Source organism: Oryza glaberrima, chromosome 3 (assembly GCF_000147395.1).
Source record: "Oryza glaberrima chromosome 3, OglaRS2, whole genome shotgun sequence".
NCBI lineage: Eukaryota > Viridiplantae > Streptophyta > Magnoliopsida > Poales > Poaceae > Oryza > Oryza glaberrima.
The window spans coordinates 2,020,229-2,045,259 of NC_068328.1; the positions used below are offsets into that span (position 1 = coordinate 2,020,229).

General features: G+C 44.0%; 5 protein-coding genes across 6 annotated transcripts; 3 read left to right on the forward strand and 2 right to left on the reverse strand.

The window, feature by feature from the left end:
* Positions 1-152: 152 nt before the first annotated feature.
* Positions 153-3,583, reverse strand: LOC127766093 (protein CHAPERONE-LIKE PROTEIN OF POR1, chloroplastic). The gene is made up of 3 exons (XM_052291125.1): positions 3,219-3,583; positions 1,995-2,355; positions 153-508 (listed from the first exon to the last, which is right to left on the reverse strand). The coding sequence occupies exons 1-3, from the start codon at positions 3,525-3,527 to the stop codon at positions 333-335; spliced, it is 846 nt and encodes a 281-aa protein (XP_052147085.1). The 5' UTR covers positions 3,528-3,583; the 3' UTR covers positions 153-332.
* Positions 3,584-5,388: 1,805 nt separating this feature from the next.
* On the forward strand, positions 5,389-8,098 carry LOC127768373 (CSC1-like protein At4g35870). Its single transcript, XM_052293933.1, has one exon. The coding sequence runs from the start codon at positions 5,481-5,483 to the stop codon at positions 7,857-7,859; it is 2,379 nt and encodes a 792-aa protein (XP_052149893.1). The 5' UTR covers positions 5,389-5,480; the 3' UTR covers positions 7,860-8,098.
* Positions 8,099-9,820: 1,722 nt separating this feature from the next.
* LOC127767158 (mitochondrial outer membrane protein porin 6) lies at positions 9,821-13,309 on the forward strand. Of its 2 annotated transcripts, none has more exons than XM_052292401.1 (7): positions 9,821-9,956; positions 10,216-10,295; positions 10,951-11,018; positions 11,108-11,218; positions 11,732-11,818; positions 12,044-12,252; positions 12,683-13,309. In XM_052292401.1, exons 2-7 carry the CDS (start codon positions 10,247-10,249, stop codon positions 12,987-12,989), a joined length of 831 nt encoding a protein of 276 aa, XP_052148361.1. In that variant the 5' UTR covers positions 9,821-9,956; positions 10,216-10,246; the 3' UTR covers positions 12,990-13,309. The 2 variants fall into 2 exon arrangements, with proteins under 2 accessions (XP_052148361.1, XP_052148362.1); XM_052292402.1 differs by having other exon boundaries at positions 9,824-9,966.
* Positions 13,310-13,551: 242 nt separating this feature from the next.
* LOC127767159 (uncharacterized) lies at positions 13,552-15,297 on the forward strand. The gene is made up of 5 exons (XM_052292403.1): positions 13,552-14,316; positions 14,396-14,467; positions 14,552-14,676; positions 14,804-14,876; positions 14,981-15,297. The coding sequence occupies exons 1-5, from the start codon at positions 13,936-13,938 to the stop codon at positions 15,083-15,085; spliced, it is 756 nt and encodes a 251-aa protein (XP_052148363.1). The 5' UTR covers positions 13,552-13,935; the 3' UTR covers positions 15,086-15,297.
* A 245-nt stretch (positions 15,298-15,542) lies between these two features.
* On the reverse strand, positions 15,543-18,002 carry LOC127767157 (putative magnesium transporter MRS2-H). The gene is made up of 4 exons (XM_052292400.1): positions 17,453-18,002; positions 16,906-17,342; positions 16,326-16,586; positions 15,543-16,202 (listed from the first exon to the last, which is right to left on the reverse strand). Exons 1-4 carry the CDS (start codon positions 17,775-17,777, stop codon positions 15,918-15,920), a joined length of 1,308 nt encoding a protein of 435 aa, XP_052148360.1. The 5' UTR covers positions 17,778-18,002; the 3' UTR covers positions 15,543-15,917.
* Positions 18,003-25,031: the final 7,029 nt, after the last annotated feature.

Consider the following 25,031-nt stretch of genomic DNA (forward strand, 5'->3'; position numbering starts at 1 on the left):
TTTGATGTCAAGGTTGGTCAGATTGCAAGATCTTCAATCAGCACAGTGGCCCCCCTTCACCACTTGTAAGGATCAATAGTCCACTTTGCTGTCAAACAGTGAAACTCACAACCCACACGCTCCACAATCAATTTCAGTAAGGAAGAGCAAGATTTGGACTGAAAAGAGACTAGATACAAGTTATCTTTAAAGTATAAAGGATAGTGACGTCGATGTATTGTTTGCTATACACAGCTGCTGGCATCTTCAGGAGAAAGATGCATTTTCGTGACTTTTTCGGAGCTAGCTCATCTCGGTTAATTACAGGCCAGGCTGACAACTTGTTTTTAATCCTATCTAACAAACAGCGAGACCAACAATTGGGAGAACAGAATAAATTCACTGACAACAACAGCAGGGGAGTGAACGCCTAGAAAGGGCACAACATCAACCTGTAGCCAATTCTCCACAGCAGATCCGACTGTCGCACCGACTGCAAGACCCCCAACAGTAATCAATGCCGCTTTACCTGCACGAAGGACCACAAAAACGCTTATGCCATTCTGAATCGAAGCAGGAAGGTTGGCACAAGAAGAGAAGTAATCAGGGTACTGGACCAGATTTCCTCCCACAGGTAAGCAATGCCATAAGAAGCACAAAAGTGGCTAAGAAGTTTGTATATTTATGTAAGCCAGATATCCCCCCCCCCCCCCCCCCCCCAACGTGCAATTCGATGTGAACAAGCAATTCAAGACCAAAGGTAGTACAGAGATCAAACAGCTGCAAGATCAGGTCAATTTAACTGCAAGACTATGCCCTACAATGGTAAGGATGGTGGATATCTAAGCATGCTCATTTGACATGTTTAAAAGCCTACAACTGCATGCAATTGAGGATCTATAGGCACATTCATCTTTGGAACAATTCCGTCTTGACTTAGTATTTTTCACTCAAAAGGGTGCCAACACAACTAGAGTTAAATCCCACACATTTGTTACTACAGTAACTGAAGAAATGAGTTTGTACTTTCACCAGAGTACAGGCTGTGTTTAGTTCCTGAAAAAAGTTGGAAGTTTGGAAAAAAAAGTTGGAAGTTTATGTGTGTAGGAAAGTTTTGGATATGATGTGATGTGATGGAAAGTTGGAAGTTTGGGGTAGTTGAGGGTGAACTAAACACGGCCTATGTATCTCTCTGAAGTCTGAACCAATATCTACGTTGACCTGAAGACCAAAATTGGTCCACATATTCAATATAATGTGAAGAAATAATAATTCAAAACAGTTGTCAACTTTTCAGGCAAAATGAAGATGCAGCATATAAGCATATTTGACATGGCTTCTCATGTGTTTATTGGGAACTCCTGTAACCTAGCTAATATATACTGAATTTACTATCTTTCAATTATGAGAACGATGCAATCTACCATTTTGGCTGCACAACAAGAGGCAAGTGATCTCTGCTTAATCATCGTTAATGCCAACAAGAATTAAAATGGCACAGGACCAAGGGCCAATCTTAGCACATAATTAGTGAAACCTCTTATCTCTATTTATCTGCCTTAAAAAATATCTCCAGTGAACTACACCTTACATTCCATGCATCTTGTTTTACCCATTAAAGCAACCAAGCAAACAATCAAATACATACAGAGCAATATTTCTTAAGAAACTATCATATCATGGCAAGAATTCAAGATTGCTCAAAGAAAGCTAAATAGAGCCTACAAATATGATAAGAATAGTGTTGCTTTATTTTTAAAATTTTAAACAACCATTGCTCGGGCATGAACAGAGCTAGCTTTACCAAAACGTTTAATGATACGATTGACATGATACAGGAGACTTCGTAACCTCAAAACTAGTTTAGATTAGTGCCTCTATGCTTTTCCCGCATAAACTGACCAGGATTTAAAGCAGTGCTGCACAGAAATTGACAACATGCTCAAATGTATTGAACATAAATTGTCAGATAATATAAGTATTGGGAAACAAAAGAAGGTGTCGGAATAATTTACCTAAGTTCATATTTTTCTTTGTCAGGAAATACAATGAAGCACCAAATCCTGTTGCTAAGATAAATCCAGGCACATCAGGGCTAGTGTATGTTGATGGTAAAGATGTAGCGCTTCCACTAGCATAAGTGAAAACCATCAGTGCACCATAAACGCATGATTGGATACCCAAGCTGCTCGAAGATGGAGCCTCAAATGTCACGGGTGCGTTCTTCATGGTTGCTTGCATCCACTGTGGTACTGTGCCTGAACCTGCACTTTTTACAGGTTTGACGTCAGCATAGCGGATGCTGTTATCAACAACCTTGCCAGCCCTTCGCTGTGATAAGCTCTGCATAAGCAGCATGTCATAGGCAGCCTCAACCTGAAATGAAACAAAGAAATGAAGTCAAACATGGCATAGAAAATGTAGTCAATATCAGGTGTTTGATCACGTGTTAGAGCAACCATAAGACTATAATAGATGCTGCCAACAATTTAGCGGCTTCTCTTTCTTTATAAGTTACTGCCCTGCCTGTGAAAATTTCTTGAAACAGACGTTCAGGCAATGCACAGGGACATGAGTAACAGCCACAAGCAAAGGTACTTGTCAAGAGCATGACTTGCACAAAAAAACAAGAAATGGTTGCAACTAGTTCAATGGAAGAAGAAAGGCTAGGAACATCGCAAATTCATATTAAGATGAGTAAATATAAGATACGTAAACAAGTTGAGCAGTTGGAACTTAACTGAAGAAACAAAAGTAAGAAGTGTACACTCCTCTCTTTCCTATGAAGCAACTTACTAGTCCAAGAATGGCAGTATACTTGTATACATATGGTAGCCATCACCATGGATAGAAAACAAACACTTGCGTACTGCATATCCAAGCTATATATTATTTTAACAACTCCAAGTCGTGTCGAAACTAGGATCAACCAATCATCAGCAAACTGTTCCAATTAAGGATCATGCTAAAGTCTCCACTTTATTCACTATATTAAATAAGTAATTACCCCCAAAAGATCGCTTTGGGGCTTGAAGGCAAGACGTATCACACCAATTCACACCGTTTCTTGCATTATCGGATGATTAAGGCCGCTTCTCATGGCAAGTTAGCAACTCAATTGGAGAGACACCAAGGATACAGCACGAATCTCCCTTTGCTTGGGTCCAAGCAAAGGCGAACGCGAACACGAACGAACAGATGGAAGGAGTGAGAGAGGGGGGAAAGAAGATTCACCCGACCTGCGCGACGGCGTCCTGGTCGTCCTTGCAGGATGCGAGGACGGCGTTCTTGGCGCGCATGATGTCGTCGAAGGATGCGCCCTCGGCGACGCCCAGCAGCTTCAGCGCGCCCTCCAGCGTCATCTCGAACGGCGCGGGCGACGAGTCGTCCGCCCTGGACGCCGCCAGGCCCAGGCGCCGCCGCGGCGCGGGACCCCGCCGCGACCGCGGGACGGCGCAGCAGCACCGCCGCGCCACCGTGGCGGGGTACCTGCCGCCGCCGCCCCCGCCCCCGCCGCCGCTCAGGGAGAGCGCCGTGGCCGTGGCCATCGTCTTCGTGGCTCGTGTGTGCGCGACTGCTGCTGCTGCGGCTGTGTGCGTCGGCTTCTGGTGCTCGCGGACGCTGGCGTTAAGATTTTTTTAAGGGTGATTTGGCCGGTTTCCGGACACAATTTTGGGGGCTTTTTTTTTTTTTTGGAGGCTGCCATTTTGTTTTGGATAAAGATTCTAGTAAAATGGTTTTAAAATTTTTTTATCTAATGGACATGGGTGAGATCATTCTGATTTCTGACTTGGACAAAAATGGATAAGTTGGGACCTCCTGTTGTACTCCACTACTCAACATTGACATTTGGTAATTATCTCTTTTGTCAAAGTGCACAATAACCTTTTGAGATGGTTGGACAAGTGAGGCTATGGACTAAGTAGTTGGAGGGAAAAAGATTTTCTAACATACTATTCTCTAACGTGGATCGTTGATATAATAGCCTATGAGCTGTTGGGTTCACATGCTAGTTACTCAGAGTAAAAGGAGTAAATGATTTGTTTTCATGGTAGAAGTTATAGAATGGGTCATCATAGCACATGGTGTATTTCTGCTGTTGTTTTTTCGTGTGTTGCTTATTTAATATTTTATTAATGTGTGTTGTTAAGGTTTACTTAGATGACTTGATCTGTTACTATCCAAGGAATTCATTAGTGTAATACTGTTGGAATTTAGAATCCTATGGTCCCAAAACATATGTACTTCAGTATTCTTCTTGAAAAAGTCTGAACACTATTTTAAGTGACTATCCTTATCCAAATGATCTGTCAAGCTCCTAAAAAAGAGATCGTGTCCTCTAGAAACAAAAGCATTTGCATGGAGGAACAACAAAAAGTTGGCTTAGATAGGTATACTCATCTATAACGTACACCACAGATTAGATAAAAGAATCAGATTCCATCATCGATGCTTTTGAGTTTTGAACCTCCGGTATATATAAAAAGAACAAGAAGCATCGTCAACAAACCTCTCCCACTAACTAATGTTTAAGCATTAATAGGACTAAGATTTATGAAATTATTATTATCCTCCGTCTATTTAGCTTGTAATATAGTGTTGATCATCTAGGGGCGTGCGTGCAGATCTTGACCTATCATGGGCTTGAAATTTTGTAATCGACAACTTTGACTTTACTATTTGAAGTGTAATCACCAATTACTCTTAAAAGGTTAGATTAAAGTGAACATTTGTGACATGATACACCTGAATGTCATGACATTTTATTGTTCGCTAACATTTTGAAAAAAAAGAGAGAAGACGAATGGTCTATGCTTAAAAGTGAACTGTATCTGTTTTCAGTTAATTAAAAACATGGGAGTAATTTATTTCATTGTCCCATAAATTTGGAGCTATTTGCATAGTAAGATATACTATATCGATCTTAATATATAATGAATTTAAGGGTTGGACACAATCTATTATGATATGACGATTAATTAAGAAGAGAATGTAACGATTGATTAAGAAGAGAATGCAAGTGAAAAAATTATTATATTTTACGATAAATTTAAAAGGCTAAAAATTATTATGACAAAACCTATGGCTTCTCACCCTACCCCCAACACGCAAAGGATCACTAAAGAAAGCAATCAAAAAGTCCGTGGACCGATGCGCTGATCATACGATTCCAAATCACCTTGCAAACAAAGTTTTTGCGCCTAAACTTCAAGTTACTTTCCTCTTAATAATTACTTTCCCCACTTTCTTCCCGGAAAAACCGAAGTATCCACCGAGAAAAAGACGAGGCGTGTCCCCACCTTCCAGCGTCAGATCCCGACGCTGGTGTGCGGCCGCGCGCACCGCGACACGTCACGTCTCGCCCCCGACCTCGCGTGATCTAGCCCCACCCCCACCCCGCCACGCCACGCCACGAACCGCGGTGAACCGGGGCATCTCGTCGGCATATTTCGCGGCCCGAACCTAGGGTTTCGTCACGTCCCCGTCCCCGTCCCCCGGCGATGGGGCCGACCGCGCCGCCGCCGGACGCCGGCGGCGGGGAGCCGGAGGCGTGGTACGGCAGCATCCAGTACCTGGTCAACATCTCCGCGGTGGGGGCCGCCTCCTGCGTGCTCCTCTTCCTCCTCGTCAAGCTCCGCTTCGACCACCGCCGCATCCCGGGGCCCTCCGCGCTCGCCGCCAAGCTCCTCGCCGTCTACCACGCCACCGCGCCGCAGATCGCGCTCCACTGCGGGGCCGACGCCGCCCAGTTCCTCCTCTTCGAGCGCGCCTCCTTCCTCGTGCTCGCCGCCGTGGCCGCCGCCGCCGTCGCCGCCGCCCTCCCGCTCAACCTCCTCGCCGGGGACGCCGCCATCGCCGACCAGTTCGCCGCCACCACCATCTCCCACATCCCCAAGTCATCCCCGCTCCTCTGGCTCCATCTCCTCCTCACCGCCGCCGTCGTCGCCATCGCCCATCTCGGCATCTCCCGCATGGAGGACGCCCTTCGCATCACCCGCTTCCGCGACGGCAACGGCAACCCCAGCGACCCCAACTCCAGCTCGGTTGCCGTCTTCACCATCATGATCCAGGGCATTCCCAAGACGCTCGCCGCAGACAAGACCCCGCTCAAGGATTACTTTGAGCACAAGTACCCTGGAAAGGTGTACCTGGTCATCGTGCCCTTCGATCTCTGCACGCTGGAGTATCTAGCTGAGGAGTGGGGGAAGGTGCGGAACAGGATTTCTTGGCTGGAGGCAAGGATGGATGCCCGCAACCTATTTGATGAATTTGCTCAGGGTGGAAGACATTCAGAAGAGCATTGGATTGTGAGGAGATGCAAAGAGCTGTGGGTGATGGCAGCAGAGAGGTTTGGGTTTACTGACGAGGAAATGCTAAGGAGGTTGCAGACAAAGAAACTTGTCCTCGGTAGCAAGTTATCGGATTATAAGGATGGGCGTGCTCCCGGTGCTGGCATAGCCTTTGTGGTTTTTAAGGACGTGTATACAGCAAACAAGGCTGTGAGAGATTTCCGGATGGAAAGGAAGAAGACACCAATAGGGAGGTTCTTCCCGGTGATGGAGCTCCAGCTTGAGAGAAGCCGTTGGACTGTGGAAAGGGCACCACCGGCATCAGATATCTACTGGAACCATCTAGGGCTGAGCAAGACCTCACTAGGATTGCGGCGTATTGCAGTCAACACCTGCCTCATTCTGATGCTCTTGTTCTTCAGTTCACCATTGGCAATAATTAGTGGGATGCAAAGTGCAGCGCGGATCATCAATGTGGAGGCTATGGATAACGCCAAATCATGGCTTGTCTGGCTCCAAAGCTCTAGCTGGTTCTGGACCATTATCTTTCAGTTTCTTCCCAACGTCCTCATTTTTGTGAGCATGTATATTATCATCCCATCAGTGCTGTCTTACTTCTCCAAGTTTGAGTGTCATCTGACAGTATCGGGAGAGCAGAGGGCTGCATTGTTGAAGATGGTTTGCTTCTTCCTTGTTAATCTCATTCTACTGCGTGCACTGGTGGAATCATCGCTTGAAAGTTGGATACTCAGTATGGGCCGGTGCTACCTAGACAGTGTTGATTGCAAGCAGATTGAACAATACTTAAGCCCCTCTTTTTTGTCAAGATCTTCACTCTCCTCCCTGGCATTCTTGATCACATGCACCTTTCTAGGAATATCCTTTGATCTGTTGGCTCCAATCCCTTGGATAAAGCATATAATGAAGAAATTTAGAAAGAATGATATGGTCCAGTTGGTCCCTGAAGAAAATGAGGACTACCAACTGATGCATGATGGCGAAGAAACAAATAATTTGAGAGCGCCTCTAATGTCTGAGAGAGAAGACAGTGGCATTCTGAATGGTATTGAGGAGCATGATCTTTCATTGTACCCGATAAACAGGAGCTTCCATATGCCAAAGCAGACATTTGACTTTGCACAATACTATGCATTTGACATTACAATATTCGCGCTCACAATGATCTACTCACTGTTTGCTCCTCTGACAGTTCCTGTCGGCGCAGTATACTTTGGCTACCGATACCTTGTGGACAAGTACAATTTCCTGTTTATCTACAGAGTTAGAGGGTTTCCTGCAGGCAATGATGGGAAGCTGATGGACATGGTGATCTGCATCATGCAATTCTGCGTTATTTTCTTCCTTGTTGCAATGTTACTATTCTTTGCAGTCCAAGGTGATCCTATGAAGCTACAGGCAATATGTACTCTTGGTTTGTTAGTCTTTTATAAATTGCTGCCCTCTAGAAGTGATCGCTTCCAGCCATCCTTGTTGGAAGGGATGCAGACAGTTAATAGCTTTGTAGATGGTCCAACAGATTATGAAGTTTTTTCACAACCTGACCTGGATTGGAGCCTGTATCAATCCTGAAGAAAATTTCAAGGTCAATACACACTTGTTTAGTTATTTCTTATCTCTTTTCACCTGAGCTTCTCATTGTACCACTCTTGACCTTTTGTACAGTTACATAGGTAACTCTTTTGGCTTCTAGCTGAATTTGTTTGTTGGAAATGAAAAGCACGCACTGTTTAGATCATTAAAGCTGTGTATCTAAAATTCTATGAGAAGAAAATGCTTAACATTATCCTACACGAACGGCATTTTCTGTTTGGGCCTTTTGTGATTGCATCCATCCTTTTGCAAATGCCCCTGTACCAACAAATGTGTCGAGGCATGCCTGATTTATCCTTCTTGTCATTCATGAGTTCAAAATTGCCAGCTACTGTCAAACTAGAAGAGAAATATTCATGTGAATGAGAATTGCGAAATGTCATTTGCTGCTGAAAACTACCCTATGTGTCAATGGATCATGTGACAAAGCAAACTATCCTTTTGATGTATTGGTATATCTTCCCAAACGCTGTCATAGTTGAACAGGTACAACGTAATGATATATCAGAATGCTTTGTTTGTTGATAACCCAGTTGTACGTTTCTCTCCTTTTTTGGTTCTCATTTATGCTTTGTCACTTCGCTGTTTCTGTACCTAATGTTCTATTGCATAATGATCCTTTCGCATGGCGTGCATATTTTGTAATCACATTCATGTCTTAAATTTTTCACCTCAAATGCCCTTGAGAGTAAGCAGGCTAACAGTACATGTTTGGTTGCCTGATTCGGCTGCTTCAAATCTAATTCCGTGTTTAGATCCAAAGTTTTTCTTCAAACTTCCAACTTTTCCATCACATCAAAACTTTCTTACACACACAAACTTCCAACTTTTCCGTCGCATCGTTCCAATTTCAACCAAACTTTCAATTTTAGCGTGAACTAAACACAGCCTAAGCTGATTATCATTGGATTGTCTGCGAATTTTCTTTCCGCAAGGCGACTTTGAGACTTTCCTTTCCATATGGTACAGCAAAATGCAGTGTTCAAATGTCCATGTGCATTGCAGATAACCCTTGCACTGTTGTTGACCATCTGTAAATTGCTTACATTGGTTATGTGAGATATGAAAGGTTGACAGAGCGTTATATTAAACCTGGTCTTCATGCAGCTAGACAAACCTTATTGCATCTTTCTGTTCTCCTCCTGCTGTACAAATTTTTCTAGTAACTGTATTCAGCAATCAGCGATTCAGCATGACTTCGTTGGTGATGAATTCTGAGAGCGAAACACAAACAACTCTGCCAAAAGCTTACGGCAAAGGACGATTTATCTTTTGCTACACCCGTCTCTACTCTCTACTAGCTGTCCTACACCTTTCTATGCAGGGCCGAGTTTAGTTCCAAACTTTTTCTTTAAACTTTCAACTTTTCCATCACATCAAAATTTTCCTACACATAAACTTCTAACTTTTCCATTACATCGTTCCAATTTCAACCAAACTTTCAATTTTAGCGTGAACTAAACACACCTAAATCTAGAAGACCTATGTTATCGCTACGATTGGTTTAGCTACTGTTGAAAAAATAGTAGTACTACCGTTTCCCAAAATTTATTATATTTTGAAACGTAGTAGTAGTAAAATAAATAAGTAACAAAAATAAAAGTTGTATATTTGTATTTTCATGGTTTAAAGTTTAAACAACAATGCTGCATAATAGACTACAATGAATTTTCCCCTCCAAAATTAACTCTATTCATCCCTAACTAACGTCTCTGTTCGAATCGAATTGGTTGTGCCATTGGTCTGTTAACAGGAGTGCCTAATTTTTTTAGTATTTTTTATTATTTTTGCAACAACGAGTGCCTGATAATAATATCATTACAGTTTCATGTAGTAATTCTTTTTTTCAGCCGGGCCGTACTCGATTCAGACTGTGGTCAGATACCGGGCTGTACAAGAAGCCCATATCGCCAAACAGCCCACGTTAATTGGCCTCTGACTTCCCTACGTTCTCCTCTCTCTCTCGGCTTCCACTCCCGTCTCCTCGTCTCCTCGCGTGTTCGCCCGCCGCCCTGCGCCGACCAGCGCAGCCGCAGCGGCGCCGGCGTCCTGCTGCTTCCGCCCGCATCCTCGCCGGTGAGCACCCGTACGCGGCATCCTTGTCCCCGTCTCCCTCTACCCACGCCTTCTCTCTTTGTCCCCAACCTTTAGCTTGCCCTCTAGATCTGGATGCTTTTCTTTTCGCCTTTGACCTGAGTCTAAAAGCAATTTTCCGGGGGTTTATTTTCCATAGATTTCTGCGGGTTCAATGCCCCCACGTTGGGGATTACATCACCCCTTGGCTTCTCTTGTGTTGGGAAGATACCGATAATATGTTTGTGTTTTTCCTTTGCAGGTAAGAGGCAGAATCACTTCGTTAGGCAAGGATGAGCAAAGGCCCAGCTCCGTTCCTCAACATCGGGAAGAGAGCAAAAGGCAAGCAGTGTCTATGTCTCGGAAGCCTGTAGTTTATTTTCCGTCTCGCTTCGTGCCACTTTGTGCATTTTGCGGGTCAAATTTTGTTTGGTAGTTTAACTTTGTTGTCTTAAAAAAAATTATTAGAAGCAGTGTGTGTTTTCTTAGTATCTCTTTTATGCTGCTGTGTACTGTTTGTATGTGATACTTTTGGCACAACTTGGAATCCAGTGAGGTCAAATGACTTTGCTGGGTATCACAGGATTTATGTGATCATCATTCGATGCGTCATACTCGCAGATTTCATTTAATTATTACAATAATTTGACATTTAATACCATAGAGAACTGTCACTGTATATTGTATATTGTCATTGTTCATCCACATGTATGGATCATGCATAAAGAAACAGCAGCTAAATTCTGACGGAGACCTAAATATCACTGAATATTCTATAGGCTGGGATGCTTATTGCTTACCTGAACACATCTATTGATTTACCTCAATCTTTCATCTTTGTCTTTTTATATCTGATATTCTGATGTGGTTTGGCAAGTGCAGATAAATTTTATTTTTTACATGGTTTTCTTTGTTATTTACCTTTTCGCTCTGATTTTCGTGTTGTCTTAAACGACTCACACTTTCCACTAACATATTTGCTTGTTATACCATATAGATCTTTTGTACAAGGACTACAATTTTGACCAAAAGTTTTCTTTAACGACAACTAGCAATTCTGGTTTGGTAAGGGTTTCACCCCTTCTGTTCATGGTTTAATCCCTACCAGAAATTTGTGAAGATACCATGCTCACAGCTTCTACTTTTATTAATAGGGTCTAACAGCCACCGGTGTGAAGATAGACGAACTCTTCATCAGTGACATACAGACACAACATAAAAGTGGCAAAACCACTGTTGATGTCAAGATTGATAGTGAATCTAGAGTAAGTTCCCTGTGTTTGGCTCTCTAGTTTAGCTATATTTGTAAAGCCTGACTTTACTTGTGTAGCATTAGCTATTGTTTTGTTGAACAATCGGTGCTATTTTTTGGTATTTTTATTATTACATATCATGCCATCAAAAAGTTATGCCGTATGATATGGAGCTAAGTTGCATGTATAGAAGATGGTATGAAGAAACATACGTTGCTACTGACTTAATTAGCCATTGGATTTCAGTATGGTATTTAGACATATATGAAACAACATTCATTGCTACGGACTTAATTAGCCATTGGATTTCAGTATGGTATTTAGACATATATGAAGCAACATACATTGCTACGGACTTAATTAGCCATTGGATTTTAGTATGGTATTTTAGAAATATAGACTTCTGCACTTGTGCATCCATAATACTCGTTCAGTGCCACGTTTTGCTTAATCTGTTTCTAGTTTGTCATCTCAGGGCTGTACGTCCTGTATACCTGTATCTCACCACAGTCATTCTGTTTACAGGTGTCAACCACAGTCACTGTTGATGAAGCCCTTACTGGTCTGAAGACTTCTTTTAGCTTCAGGGTTCCTGATCAAAAGTCCGGGAAGGTTGGTATATTCTGATATGGTGGAAGAATATCATTTTTTCCCCTCAAACATAGAAATTCAGTGGTGTTTCAACTAAATTAGTTGAACCATATCCAACTTGTCCTGACATTGTGTTTACCAATCCCCTGATGGCTTATAACCAATATTTTTGTCTTGTAGTTTTCTGTAATATTTGCCTTTCTGAATGTTCTACTGCGCTAATGCTTAGTCTTTTCTCATTGGCAGCTTGATTTGCAATACCTTCATGACCGTTTTGCACTGAATTCTACCATTGGTTTGACATCAACGCCTTTAATTGAGCTGGCAGCAACTATCGGCACGAATGAACTTAGTGCTGGTGCTGAGGTTGGATTCGACAGCACTTCAGCTTCTGTTACTAAGTACAACTCAGGGATCTGCTATAACAAACATGATTTTTCTGCTGCCGTACTATTGTAAGTTTCCCGAGTTTCTGCTTTGCTTAAGCATACAACAGTCTGCGCTATGCACGTGCATTGTTCCAATATCGTACTCAGTTACATCGTTGATTTGCACTTACTGAAGTTAACCCATATTTTTTTCCTATAATTCTTGAAATATAACATGAATGAACATAAGTTTTGGTCATGATTGATATTTTGAGCTTCCAAAGTGGATGCTCTAAAGGTGATGAACTTGACTGCTACCTATAGTTAAAACAGCACGCAATAGCACTATTTGTACGTACCAGGGCAGCAACACAATATAATGTGCTGGTATCTGTACAATTTATATGCAATATGTTGTTCTTATGTCTTCCTGTATTTGTCTTCTGCATATTGTCCCTAAGCAACATCACCTTTACCCATGCACTGATAAATAGTTTCTACAATTGTTACCACACAGGGCTGATAAAGGGGAGACTTTAAAAGCTTCTTATATCCACACGTTCAATGAAACCAATGGAGCTACAGTGGCGGCTGAAGTAACGCACAAGTTGAAAACAAAAGAGAACTATTTCACCATCGGGAGCTCTCATGCTATTGATTCTTCGACGTTGCTGAAGACAAGATTTAGCAATGGTGGCAAAGTTGGAGTTCTCTGTCAGCACGAGTGGAGGCCCAAGTCTACTGTAAGTATTTCTGCCGAGTATGATCCCAAAGTGGTGAGTTCGCCTTCAAGATTCGGCATGGCCATAGCCTTGAAGCCTTGATTATCACCTCCTGTACAAGTGTTAGATACTTCTTGCCCGTGTGCATCCTAGCCATACTTACGAAAGCTCCACCATTTTATGCCCGTTTTGTAAGTGTCTTGGCCGAAGAAACGTTGTTGTCTTGGAGTTGGTCTTAGTTTTGTGGAACCCTACCACCAGCCGACTTCATCCCGAGAATTGAAAATACAGAGAGTTTTGTACTGGAAACAATAGATTTACTGTTTTGCTGCTTCAGAAACTATTCGGTGTCGATTGTACACCTTGAAGAGCCCCCCTTGAAGAAGAATATCAGGGTAAGTGACTAAGTGCCACGTTGGTTTGTTGCTGAGCCAAATGGGAGTTGGAAATGATTCGATATCTGCATTATTCTGTGATGCAGTTTTGGTTGGCTTGTTGCTGAGCCAAATGGGAGTTAGAAATGATTTGATATCTGTTTTTTTATGCAGTTTTGGCATGCTGATGTGCCCTTTTTTTTCAATTGTTTGCAGTGTACCTTTTGGTCATTTCAATTGTTTCAAGAGAGTACACTATTTAGACATTGTACTAACAATGTTTTGTTCTGATGCTCATCACCGCTAAATATAGTTAATCTCCAAAAACATAACTATCCTAGAGTTCTAGAAGTGACAATTCACTGGAGAGTCAAATACAATTCTATATTCGCTTAGGCTTAAATTATGAACTTTAAGTTTAAGCGTAACAACGGTGGTTGGTTCCCGATAGGTCACCACCAACCATTTGTTAGTACGTAGTACCCATGAAACCAAAATGAAAGAAAAGAAAAACCCATTTGCATCATGCGTCCTCACTTGGCCTGCCTCCCTCCACGCTCCTCCGTCTCCTACCCCTTTCTCGCCTTCCCCAACTTTATCCTCGCTCACTTTCCATCTCACACGACGGCCACACTGACGAGTAGTAGACGGTGAACAGCCTACAGGGAGGAGGCATGGGGGTAGCCGTGACAATGGCGAGCTACGCCGCCGTCCTGCGCCCGCACGCCTCGTCGACGAGGACTCCGCGCGGGCCTCGTCGTCCCGCGGGCGCGGTGCCACCTACGCCGCGCCGGGCAGCGCTGCGAGCTACTACGCGGTCTCCTCCGGCTGTCGCTGCCACTCCACCTCCGCGGGAGCGGGTGCAGCAGCAGCAGCAGCCGGGTGACGGCCAGACGACGACGCGGCTCTACTCGCTGGCGCCGTGCCCGCTCCTGCTGGCGGCGCTGCTGCCGGGGGCCGAGCCGGTGCGCGCCGTGTTCGAGCCGTTCGTCGAGCTGGTCAAGACGTGGGGCCTCCCCGGCTGGCTCGTGCACTGGGGCCACCCCGGCAACATGGTGGACTCCCTGCATTCTCTTGCTCGCCATGAGGGAAATCTCTCCGCTGATCACCCACTCATTTCTCTGAATTTTTCAGGCCGTGGTGCTCTTTGCAATGGGTGGCTACGGAACATACCTGGGCTTCAGGATCAAGCTATCGGATGACCCTGTAAGTAGCACTGCCTTCTACTACAATTGTGCTGAATTTTGCATCACAAGATTGGACTGAATGGTGTCACATGAATACATTCAGGAAGAGAAGGCCAAGGCCAAGGACCTTCACCCGAAGCTCCTCGCCGGCATGTTCTTCTTCTTCGCAGCTGGCGCCACTGGTGGAGTCACCGCTCTTCTCACGTCAGACAAACCAATCTTTGAGAGGTACTCTACTGATTTCTCTCTCAGAATTCAGAAGGTTAAGTTTGATCAGTGAGAGTTCAGGGCTCCAGGCACTAGGTAACACTAGGTTGAATTACCTTCTGATCTTTCATTGGCAATGGCTTTGCAGTCCGCATGCTGTGACCGGCATCATCGGCCTTGCACTCCTTACCATTCAGTCTATCCTGCCGACATTGTTCGAGGTAACTTCAGATTACAATTTTCAGTTCAGTACTTGCTTTCAAAACATGCAAGATTCAGTATTCTGCCAGAAACAGTATGTGTAACTCATTGTGTTCTTTTTCAGGGTAATCCTTCGCTGAGAAATGCACATGGACTCCTCGGCAGCGGCATCATGACCCTGTTTCTAATCCACGCAGCCTTCGGGCTACAGCTCGGGCTCAGCTTCTAATCCTCAGCCACAACATCTGGGGTTTGCTTCTCTGTGATTAGCTCTCAGAGGCATCCCTGTTACACACATCGAAGAGAAATGAAACACAGAGAGAGTTTTCTCTCTCTTTTTTTCCCTTTGTTTCTTTTCACCCTGCGAATGTTGACAATAATGTAGACCTGGTGTTGGATTGTGTATTGACGACAACGAATTCCATCGTGTTGCGCTGATAATTGTGTGCTGGGCACTGTCAATTTGACCGAGACATGATCAGTTGCACAGGGTCCGATAAGCAGAATCACACATCGAATATTTGAAACTGCCTTACGTACCTCGCCGACGGAGCTCGGCCGGCATCGGCGATTGGAGAATGGAGGGAGGCAGACCCCTTGAGTCATTGACATGTGGATCCAACTTTACTATGAGTCTATAACTCACATGTCAGTGGCTCAACTACACAGTAATTAAGTCAAATGATCCTGTTCCGCTACTCCATGGTAAACGGAGCTGCAGAATACAACAACCTACATGGGTCCCACGTCGAATATGGTAGCGAAATAGGCCCAATATAGGAGTTTGGAAATTCAGAATATGGACCATTCCTATATAAATAACAATGATTCCCCTTCACATGAAATAAGAGTAAGTGCAACTTGTTTTACATTGTCGGAAATTAGGAAATATATATAACCCATGGATTGCACGTTTCCACATTGAGAAGCAGTTGGTGAGGTATTCTGAACTTCTGAAGCACAAATAGAACAGGAATTCTAAGGCATCCTGAAGAAGAATACTAATCAGTGTCACAGGTGAGAGGTGAGGCTCTTGTTGATTACTCTGAGGTTGTGCTAGCTCAAGTGCAGAGCAACCTGTTCCTCCAGGCATATGTGAACAACAGTATGACAATCGACATGCATAAAAATGAGGTGGCTCCAACAAATTGTCCAAAGGGTACTCCAATAACGAAATGATACCCATGGTGAGGGATGTTCATCGCAAAAGCCGCAGCTATGAAGGTGTTGATGGCTATGCCAAAGGATGCGATGATCAGGGTAAGCTGGAGCCCTAGGAGTTCATTCCGTTTGTTGTCAAGTTGGATGCTGATATAATCTTCTGTGTCAACAATATACTGCCGAACCTGTGAAATTTACAAAGGAGAATTCTTTGCACGATCAGCGTGATTTATGATATATGGGAACTACCATAAGAATTATGTCCCTCTAACCAAATACTATAATGCAAGGGAAAGAAAAGAACTAACCAAGAAAATTCTGTTGCGAATCCCATCAAGCTGCTTGAAATAGGCTTCCAATAACATATCTAAGATATGAGCATCGCTATCCGAAGGAACACATGTACGAATGCCAGTACTGTTCTCAATACTAGAGTGTGTTCTACAGAGTCTTGTTTCTGGAAATAAAATGGTGTTCAATAAATCCTTCTGTCCTTTTGTTTTCCTTGCTGTACACAGATGTGCCATAGCTTCATTATCATCCAAAATATGCTCTACTTCATCTCTGACCTGGAATTTTTGAAAGGCAATATCATTTTGAAGAAAAAGTAGGTTAAATGAGATGGATGAGCTTTGTGAAGTATGAGAAAAATTACAGAACTATATACAATAAATGATAATTGGATTTATGTTTGCAGGCCTTTTGAAGATCTAAACGTGCTTTGTTATTGACACCATACGTATTGCATATACTATTGTTCAGAAATTCAGACTAAGATAGCTAAGCAAATGGTGTACCGTTTGTTAGTAGAAATGAACAAAAGGATGTGAGTGATACTTGAGAGATATCAACGGATCAAAGATGTACATTCTAATGAAGTAATGATACCTTCTGCACACTTGCAAGCAAGCGAGTGAGGCTGCTTTTCAGGCTCCGGACGCGCTCAAGATTCCTAGTGCTGACACTCTTCATCAGATCATCCAGCACAGCAATGGCACTCCTGTTAAGGTCAGATATGGTGGAGTTGTACGACAAGCACACTGCTTCTAGGGCGAAATCCAAAACCTGAAACTCAAATGGAAGCTCATGGTTGGCCCCTTCTACCTCATAACAGGAAACATCTTGAGCAAGTTCGCCATCTTGGTTTTCCGTATGCATATGGGTAGAGACATCATCAACATCCAGACTTTTCAGTGGGAAATGCTTCCTTAATTTCTCAACGAAAGGGAGAACCTCTTGAGCAAGAGGTTCCAGCACCAGCACCTCATCAGCAGTTACCATTGCTCTAACAAATTCCAGATTGATTACCATAGCCTTCTCCCTCGCTGCAAAATCAAAACCAAAATTCCAATGCGAATCTTCATCTACATGGTCTCGAATAATGGATAGATCAATCGCACTAGGAGGGATAAAAAAATTTACAGCAGCAGCTCACCGAGGATGCTGGGGGAGCGGGAGAGGAGGGGGCCGAGGACGCGGAGGTCGCGCGCCGGCAAGCCGGAGCGGCGGGCGACGAAGGACTTATCGCACAGGATCATCTCGCACCCGCCCCGCCGATCCAGCCGCATCCACAGCCGGGTGTTCGCCGCCTTCCTCTTGCTATTACCCTTGCCCATCACACGGGCCGGCGGCGCGAGGGGAGGCCTTGGTCGGGAGGGAACGCGGTGTACTGAACGGCATCGCCTGGATTCCGGCGACGACGAGAAGGAGGTGGCGTTGGCGGCGGCGGCGGCGGAGAGGAAGGCGCAGGGGAGGGCCATCGCGAGGAGGAGCCAGCGGCGACGCGGCCACCATTGCGGAGATGGCGGCGGTGGATGCTGTTTTTTGACGGGGACGCGGCGGAGTCGTCGGGGAGGGAGGCGAGGCGACAGCGAGAGGCCGCCTTGGTCGCGCGAAGGCGAGGTGTTCGGCGGTTTGCGCGGCCGGCGAAGCCGTCGAGGACGACGACCTCGACGTCGCCCTCTTCGCTTGGGTTTTCTCGGAGAACAGAAGAAGCGGGGTAATTTGAACTTTTCAGGCCCAAAACTGAGCAATTTCAGCCCAAAAGGCCCCTTCTGGACCGAATTTCACGGCCCATATTCAAGATGCCATTTGTATTGGTTACCTTGGAGAGGTAGATTTTGCCGTGACAAAAATACATTTCTGCATTTCTGCGGTCCAGATCTGACCGGCTATATCTTGAACAATGATGCTGTACTACAACTCGTACTCAGTACTCGCTGGCAATTTTAGTAAACAAAGCGACAAACCCAAAGCATACGACTCTGAAACTCTGAATGCCTTGCGTCACTTACGCTGCAGGTTTAATCAATTCCGCTTCAGACGATAATGATGCGGGATCTCCAGAGCCAGTTGCATCGCATCGCAGAATGGCAACAAAATGTTATGATAATGATACATTGATGCCCTTCACTTCTCCTTTGCTTGTCGCCTTCACTCTACAAAAATGTTCAGTACCACGACGCATTATAGAGCTCTGCTTCGCCCATTCACTCGACTGGAGTAGTACTACACACGATTCAGGCCCACGGACACGACTCAGAGTAGTAGGAATGCGTGTTGGCCGCCGGCCGGACGCTGCTGTTTTTCTTGATCCTTGCAAAGCCGTATAAGAAATCCAGGACCATTTCGCCAGTAGTAGTAGTAAATGGATGCGAGGATGATCCATCTGCCACGACGATACCCATCATCTGGTGACGAAAATCTCGCTGCTGGTCATGTCGCCCGTAGCGTTACACGGATCTGCATCATGTATATCTGCTCAAAGCAGCCGAGCTAGTGGTTCGAGGCAGAAGCAGTTGCCCAGCAGCGAGGCCGACCCGTGTGCAGCTCGTTGTTTGGCTGTGTTTTTGCACGGGGCCATGCCCTGCAACAACCTGCCGCTCCTTCATGATGGCCCTCCTATCAATCGCGGCCGTATTTGTGTGTGGGTGGCAGCGGATTCCGTGCGTGATTGGAGGGGCCATCCCCCATCCGGCGCCATCAATTTTCCGCCACAGCCACGGACACGGGCGCCGGCACGACGGCGCCCCTGAATCCCACGCACGCCGACGCGAAATCATCCCGTCTAACCCTCTACCCTTCGGTTCGTCCGCGGAATCGCAGCGGCCGTGCACCGCACCACGGCACTGGCTAGCGTACGTGTGTTTCGACGTTTTTTCCCGTTGGATGCTGAGGAAAACGCGCACGCCGGACGACGACGACGCGGCGGGGTTTGTTTTATTTCTTCGAGCTTCTCGAGCGGTTTCGGGCGCGTTGCGTGGCGAAGGGGCCCCGACCGACCGGGCGCACTGACGGCGGGTGGTGCCACCCGAAACGGACACGAAACGCTACCCCCACACCACCCAGCATGGTCGCGGAGGTGGGGTGGGTGGCCCACCTGGTCAGTGACGGTGGAGCGGCGAGGAGACGTGGCGCAGTTGGTGAGTGGTGGGGGGTGACATGAGTGGCGGGGGTTTGACCACTTTGCCTCGACCTTTCCGGCGCCACACGTGCCACTGCACCGCGCGGTGGTGGTGGCGGCGGCGGCGGCGGCTGCTTCTTGGCGCGAAACTTCGGCGGGAGATTTCGAAATTTTGGCGGGGTTGAGTGTCCCGCGGCCGAGAATATACAGTGCCAAGATGCTCTCGTGTTTCTTTTTGTGCCTTTTTTTTTTAGAGCAAAACGTAGCAGTAGCAGGGCCTGCAGGAGTGTAGTACGTACTACTCCTGTATACTGCTGCAATTGCGCAGTGCAGAAAATGGCGTAGGCACGTACTACGTATAGAGTTATGGCATTTCGTTATCGTATCGCGGTATGGATGTACGCTTCGAGGTGCAGTAGCCAATGTCGCATTCACTGGCGTTGTATTGCCCTAGTACGAACAAAAATCGTATACTCCACGGCTAAAAGGCGATCAGTCTTTTCCCATGGTAGTTTCCTCCCTAATCACCTGACCTTTTTACTAATGCAAGTCATGCATGCTGTAGTAGTAAACATAAAAAAAAAAAAGGGGGTGTACTAGTTACCGTTGGCTGCATTGGATTCCAATACCCACATATACAAAGCCTGCAGCAGCTGACACACGTAGCAGGGGGCATGAACCAGTGTTTAGCTGTAAAAACACAAGTCGAAAGCTAGCAACTGTGGCCTGTGTGTACAGATAACAGTGGCAATATACAGCTGCCTTCTCCGGTATACGAAGTGAAGCTGAAAAGGGTGGCCTTTGTGCGCACGGGGGGGCCGGCCCAGCCTAAAAACTCTGAAAGATTATGCCACTTTTAAACTGGGAACAAACAAAAGCTAACAAAAGAGTTCAGAGAATGGTAGGGCCCGGCCGCAACCAGTGGCCAACAGAGTCAACACTCTCAACAGCTAGCGGTTGCAAACTTGCGCCCAGCTCGAGAAGGATGGGATATGCAACCTTATGCATGGAGGGAGAGGGCCATTTTGCGTCGTGATTTGTGATTTGGTTCTTAATTTCTGGAGAAATTTAAGCCAAAGTCGATGAGAAGAAGACTAAAATCTATGCGTGTGCGGACCGAACAAACAAGCTTGCGACAAGGAGCGGATCAACATGAGTGTACGTACAGGCCAGTTTGTTCCATTATTCAGGCTCTTTCAGGCTTCAGCTGGTCCAGGGAGAGGACTGCGTATCGCGTATTCGCGTATAATACTTGACAGCTTCTGCAACTGCACTGCAAGCAGCTGGGGCTGATATACTGGCATTACGTACACGTACGCTACAGGATTTGCAGGAGAATACGGTGCCCATTGCAGGAGCGACCGCATCCAAAGAGGGGAATATATAGCTGAGGATGAAGGTAATAAGAACTGGAGTAATTGGAATACAGTAATTATAAGTTCTCTCGGCACACGGTCAAATCCTTTCATTGCTGATTCTACGTACTTTGTCTTTTTGAACACTCGAGTCTATCAACATACAGTAGAATCCAAGTAGTATGTCGATCGAGCAGGCAGAAAAATCTCCCTTTGTTTAGTTGTCTGATTGTCTCATTGTTTACCGGATGCCAAAGGTGGCATGGGACCAAAAAATGTACACATCGAGTCAGCCATTGAAGGGAATCTCCAAAGTTGCATCATTCCGGTACGACGCAGGTCATGTCATGACGTCGATGAAATTTAGGTATATGTACAGCACCTCTACTCTCTCCGAAAAAAACAAACCTAGGTTTCCATATCCAACGTATAACCGTTTGTCTTATTTAAAAAAAATTAATAAAAAAATTAAAAAGACAAGTCACGCATAAAGTATTAATCATATGTTATCATCTAACAACAATGAAAAATACTAATTATAAAAAAAATTATATAAGACGGATAGTCAAACATTAGACACGGAAATTCAGAATTTGTTTTTTTAAGACGGAGTGAGTAGCTTAGTACTAGTACCACCCCATATTCGCCGCTCTTTACAGCATGATATGATGCTTCATGAAATACTGTACTGCACGGTTGAAAGAAACTACTCATACTATACCTCTGTACTGAAAATAATATATTTATAATTTAGTGGAGTAGCTTGTTTCAAAATGCTCCAAAATACTCCCATATTTTTAGGATTTAAAGTGTGTACACTACTACTATAGTAATACGTATAAACATATATACTAGAGTATTAAGTTCAATGTACGAAAATCTATATATTTCTGGCCAATAAAATCGACGAGAAAGGAATTTAAGCACTAAAGCGACTGTAAATGAGAATATTTTCTCTCCAACTTATTTGTTTTCTAAAGAGTTTAGAATTGCTTAAATTTTAAAATAGATGCAGTACTGCTTAAAAAACATGGAAACACTCGGTTTTGCCCTCCTATTTGCCTCACGTGCTCTCTCCGTCTCAAAATGATTTTATCTTTCCCGTCTCATTTGTTGCACAAGACTTCATTTTCTCGAGAAATCAATGCATTAGAGTTTGGTAAAGTGTAGGACAAATAAATTGATATTTGTTAAAGTAGGGGACAAAATAGTGGCGAAACCTAGAGTTTAAGTAAGACTTCAATAATTGGATATTGATTTTCTTAAAAAAAATACATGGTAGCTCACAAGAATTTAAGCATGATTATGAAGCTAAACTGCGGGCTCGAGCCCAATGCCCCGATATGTCATAGGTCCATAGCTGCCTCCGCCCCTAATTCCTATATAGCCTTCTAATTCAATAAAATTCATAGAAATTTTAGGGGATTTTATTCCTAAATTATTTTTTTTCTATATAGTCTTTTAAATTAAAAGAATGAATCATATAAAATACCTATAGAATATCTTTTTCCATGTAAGTTTTGGAGGGATTTTAACATGAGATAGAACCTTATAAAAAGAATTATTTGAGTCCTTGTCTCTTCTCAAAAGTCAAATCTATATGATTTTTCTGTGGCCCAATTAAATGGTTAGTCCTCCTATATTTTTCTCTTAGTTTCTGTTTTATTTACGTTCCTATTAGAGTTATATTTTTTTTTCTATTCTTCCTTTTTTTTTTCCGTTCCAGTGATTCTAAGGGTCCTTAAGATGCACCCGAAATGATCCTTCGTGGACAGATGCATGCATCCATGCGTGGCTGTAGTGCTATACTCCGGTGGAGTAACGATCGAAGCCATAGATCACCCAACGTCGCAACATCGAGTTCTAGCAGTAGATTAATAGTCGCAGCAGCAGCGGAAGCAGAGGAAGGAGAAGGAGGTAGGAGTACTTGCCATTGGATACCCCTGACGCGGAGAGGCCGCGCGCACGTGGCGACGGTAAGACAAGGACGACGGATTCGCTTCATTACGTGGGGAGCCGTGTACCTACGTGGCGAGACAATAATGACCGCTACCCACACTCCGATGCTAGCCGCTGCTGGCTGCTGCTGCATGCGCTCGTGTCGCCACGGCGCGCTCCACTGCTACTCGTACCTGCTACGCTAGGATAGCCTACTACTACTAGGATTAAATCATCTATAACTAATGTATTGTAATAGATACTAATTCATATAATAGTTACTTATGATACTATTAATATCTGGTCCCACATGTCATATATATGTATATATATATATTACGTCTTAGAGTCCGTACTGCAGCTAGCTATAGATCTGTAGCTCGCTAATCTTTTCTCTCTTGCTTTATCTTTTAAAAATATGTGTATAGCTGCTCTACCGGAGTAGTACTCTACATTGGCTACTAGTACTCCACTACTCGTACTCGTACTCGTCTCGTACTCCACATTGGTATAGCGGTATAGCCTGTTGTTTTTACCCTTGTGTAATCAGTAGTAATCCCCACGGCCAATGGCTTCTTAAATGCCTTAATGACCAAAGTCAGATATTGCGTGCTAATTAATGGATCCTGATCAGATACTCGTTCACCGTCTGCTAAACTGCATGTATACTAACGGATGATTTCATTTCGAACTAACGAGCATATTTTTCAGATGAACATTTGTGTCGAATAAATATACTCTGTCGGTTATAAATTAGAACTTACAGTTTTATTAGGTACTAACAGTAGTAAAATCGGATTCCGTCTTAAACTCTTTTATTAAATAGAAAGGCACGTGTGTTACAACTGCATAACAGTGTTTAGTATACGAGAGGAACGGTTGACCAACGATATTGCCATTCAAAGGTCGTTTATAACTATGATCCGTCGTAATTATATTGTATCGAGAAGTATCCTTTATAATCAGTGTCTTAGATAGGTTTCAACTAAACTTTTTTTAAAAAAAATTCTTTCCCAATTTGATCGTCACCTAATTATTTTTAAGTTTTCTCAAAATAATCATCATATAACAAAGTGTCTCTTTGTTTATTTGCAGGGCCGTGCCGTCAAATTTGTAAGCACTGTACAAGGCTCTAAGTGAGACCTAAATCAAGTACTATTATAGCTAAAATAATATATATACTACAGAGCAAATACGATATATCAAGAATAATACTCCCTCCATTCCAAAATATAAGACACAACCACCTTTAACCCAAAGACCAAGAAATAATTAATATCTTATTGTTGTCATAAATCACCCCAATTAATACAATACATGCAACCAATAGAATTAAAGATCTTATGAGTATAGGATTTAAAATAATAATAATTTAGGGGAGAGAATGTGCTAGTTAATTGCACGTCCTATATTATAAAACCACTTTAAAAAGTAGTTGTGCCCTATATTTTGGAATGGAGGGAATATATTTTTTAGTTCTTGTTTTGCATAATCAAAATCTGTCAAACTGAAAACGGAGAATGTTCGTTGTTGCTGCTGGCTTGCTGCCTAGAGCCATACTTGTTGGTTGCTTGCTAAGTTACTATTTTCTGGTTGAATGAAAATGTGAAATTGGATGAGCCGGCTGGTGGTCTGGTGCTCGGAGGAGACGAGACGTCGAGACTCGAGACGAATTGAATAAGTCACATATACGAAAATGAAAGAGAATACAAAACACCGTGGGGTCTTAGGGCTCGGAGTTGAGAATACGAAGTGCCACGCACACGAAGTCGCCGCGCGGAGATACGCGTGGACTCGAACGGGGTTCTGGCGCTCTAGCCTCACACAAATACACGGGTCTTCTTCGGTTGGGCTGATTTTTTGAGATCCTGAAAATTTGGAGGCCCCGTACGGTCGCACAGGCCGCACGCCCTTGTGCACGGCCCTACTTATTTGTGTAAAGAGCAAATGCGCTGGAATACCATGTATGCATGCAACCAATCAAGATTAGTTTCTTTCGATTCAACTCATGCAACATTTAATGTGTGTGAATAATTTTTTTTTGTTGACACGAACGAAACACTTTGATCGATGGACATTAATTTCAAAATAATGGATGTTTTGGTATTGATCAAAAAAGGACGGAGGGACCATTATGTTTTGCTGTCATGGTCAGTTTTAGATCTTTATTATTACATTTGGTTTTCGATATGGTTTTTGGGGCCGGTTTTAAAACACACAATAATGTCACTTGTCTATTGAAGTGTATAGTTCACCCAGGAACTCAAGCAAGTACTGTGTGTGCTTCTGCTGCAGCATTTGCCGCATGTGCAATGGAT

Coding starts and splice junctions, on each gene's coding strand:
- LOC127767157 (XM_052292400.1), bottom strand. CDS start 17,777: ATGGCCCTCCCCTGCGCCTTCCTCTCCGCCGCCGCCGCCGCCAACGCC. Junction 16,587..16,905: donor TGCTTGCAAGTGTGCAGAAG/GTATCATTACTT, acceptor CAAAAATTCCAG/GTCAGAGATGAAGTAGAGCA. Junction 16,203..16,325: donor TTCGCAACAGAATTTTCTTG/GTTAGTTCTTTT, acceptor TAAATTTCACAG/GTTCGGCAGTATATTGTTGA.
- LOC127767158 (XM_052292401.1), top strand. CDS start 10,247: ATGAGCAAAGGCCCAGCTCCGTTCCTCAACATCGGGAAGAGAGCAAAA. Junction 11,819..12,043: donor CTGATCAAAAGTCCGGGAAG/GTTGGTATATTC, acceptor TCTCATTGGCAG/CTTGATTTGCAATACCTTCA. Junction 12,253..12,682: donor TTTTCTGCTGCCGTACTATT/GTAAGTTTCCCG, acceptor GTTACCACACAG/GGCTGATAAAGGGGAGACTT.
- LOC127767159 (XM_052292403.1), top strand. CDS start 13,936: ATGGGGGTAGCCGTGACAATGGCGAGCTACGCCGCCGTCCTGCGCCCG. Junction 14,317..14,395: donor GGGGCCACCCCGGCAACATG/GTGGACTCCCTG, acceptor TGAATTTTTCAG/GCCGTGGTGCTCTTTGCAAT. Junction 14,677..14,803: donor GACAAACCAATCTTTGAGAG/GTACTCTACTGA, acceptor ATGGCTTTGCAG/TCCGCATGCTGTGACCGGCA.
- LOC127766093 (XM_052291125.1), bottom strand. CDS start 3,527: ATGGCCACGGCCACGGCGCTCTCCCTGAGCGGCGGCGGGGGCGGGGGC. Junction 2,356..3,218: donor ACCAGGACGCCGTCGCGCAG/GTCGGGTGAATC, acceptor GTTTCATTTCAG/GTTGAGGCTGCCTATGACAT. Junction 509..1,994: donor AAAGAAAAATATGAACTTAG/GTAAATTATTCC, acceptor TCCTTCGTGCAG/GTAAAGCGGCATTGATTACT.
- LOC127768373 (XM_052293933.1), top strand. CDS start 5,481: ATGGGGCCGACCGCGCCGCCGCCGGACGCCGGCGGCGGGGAGCCGGAG.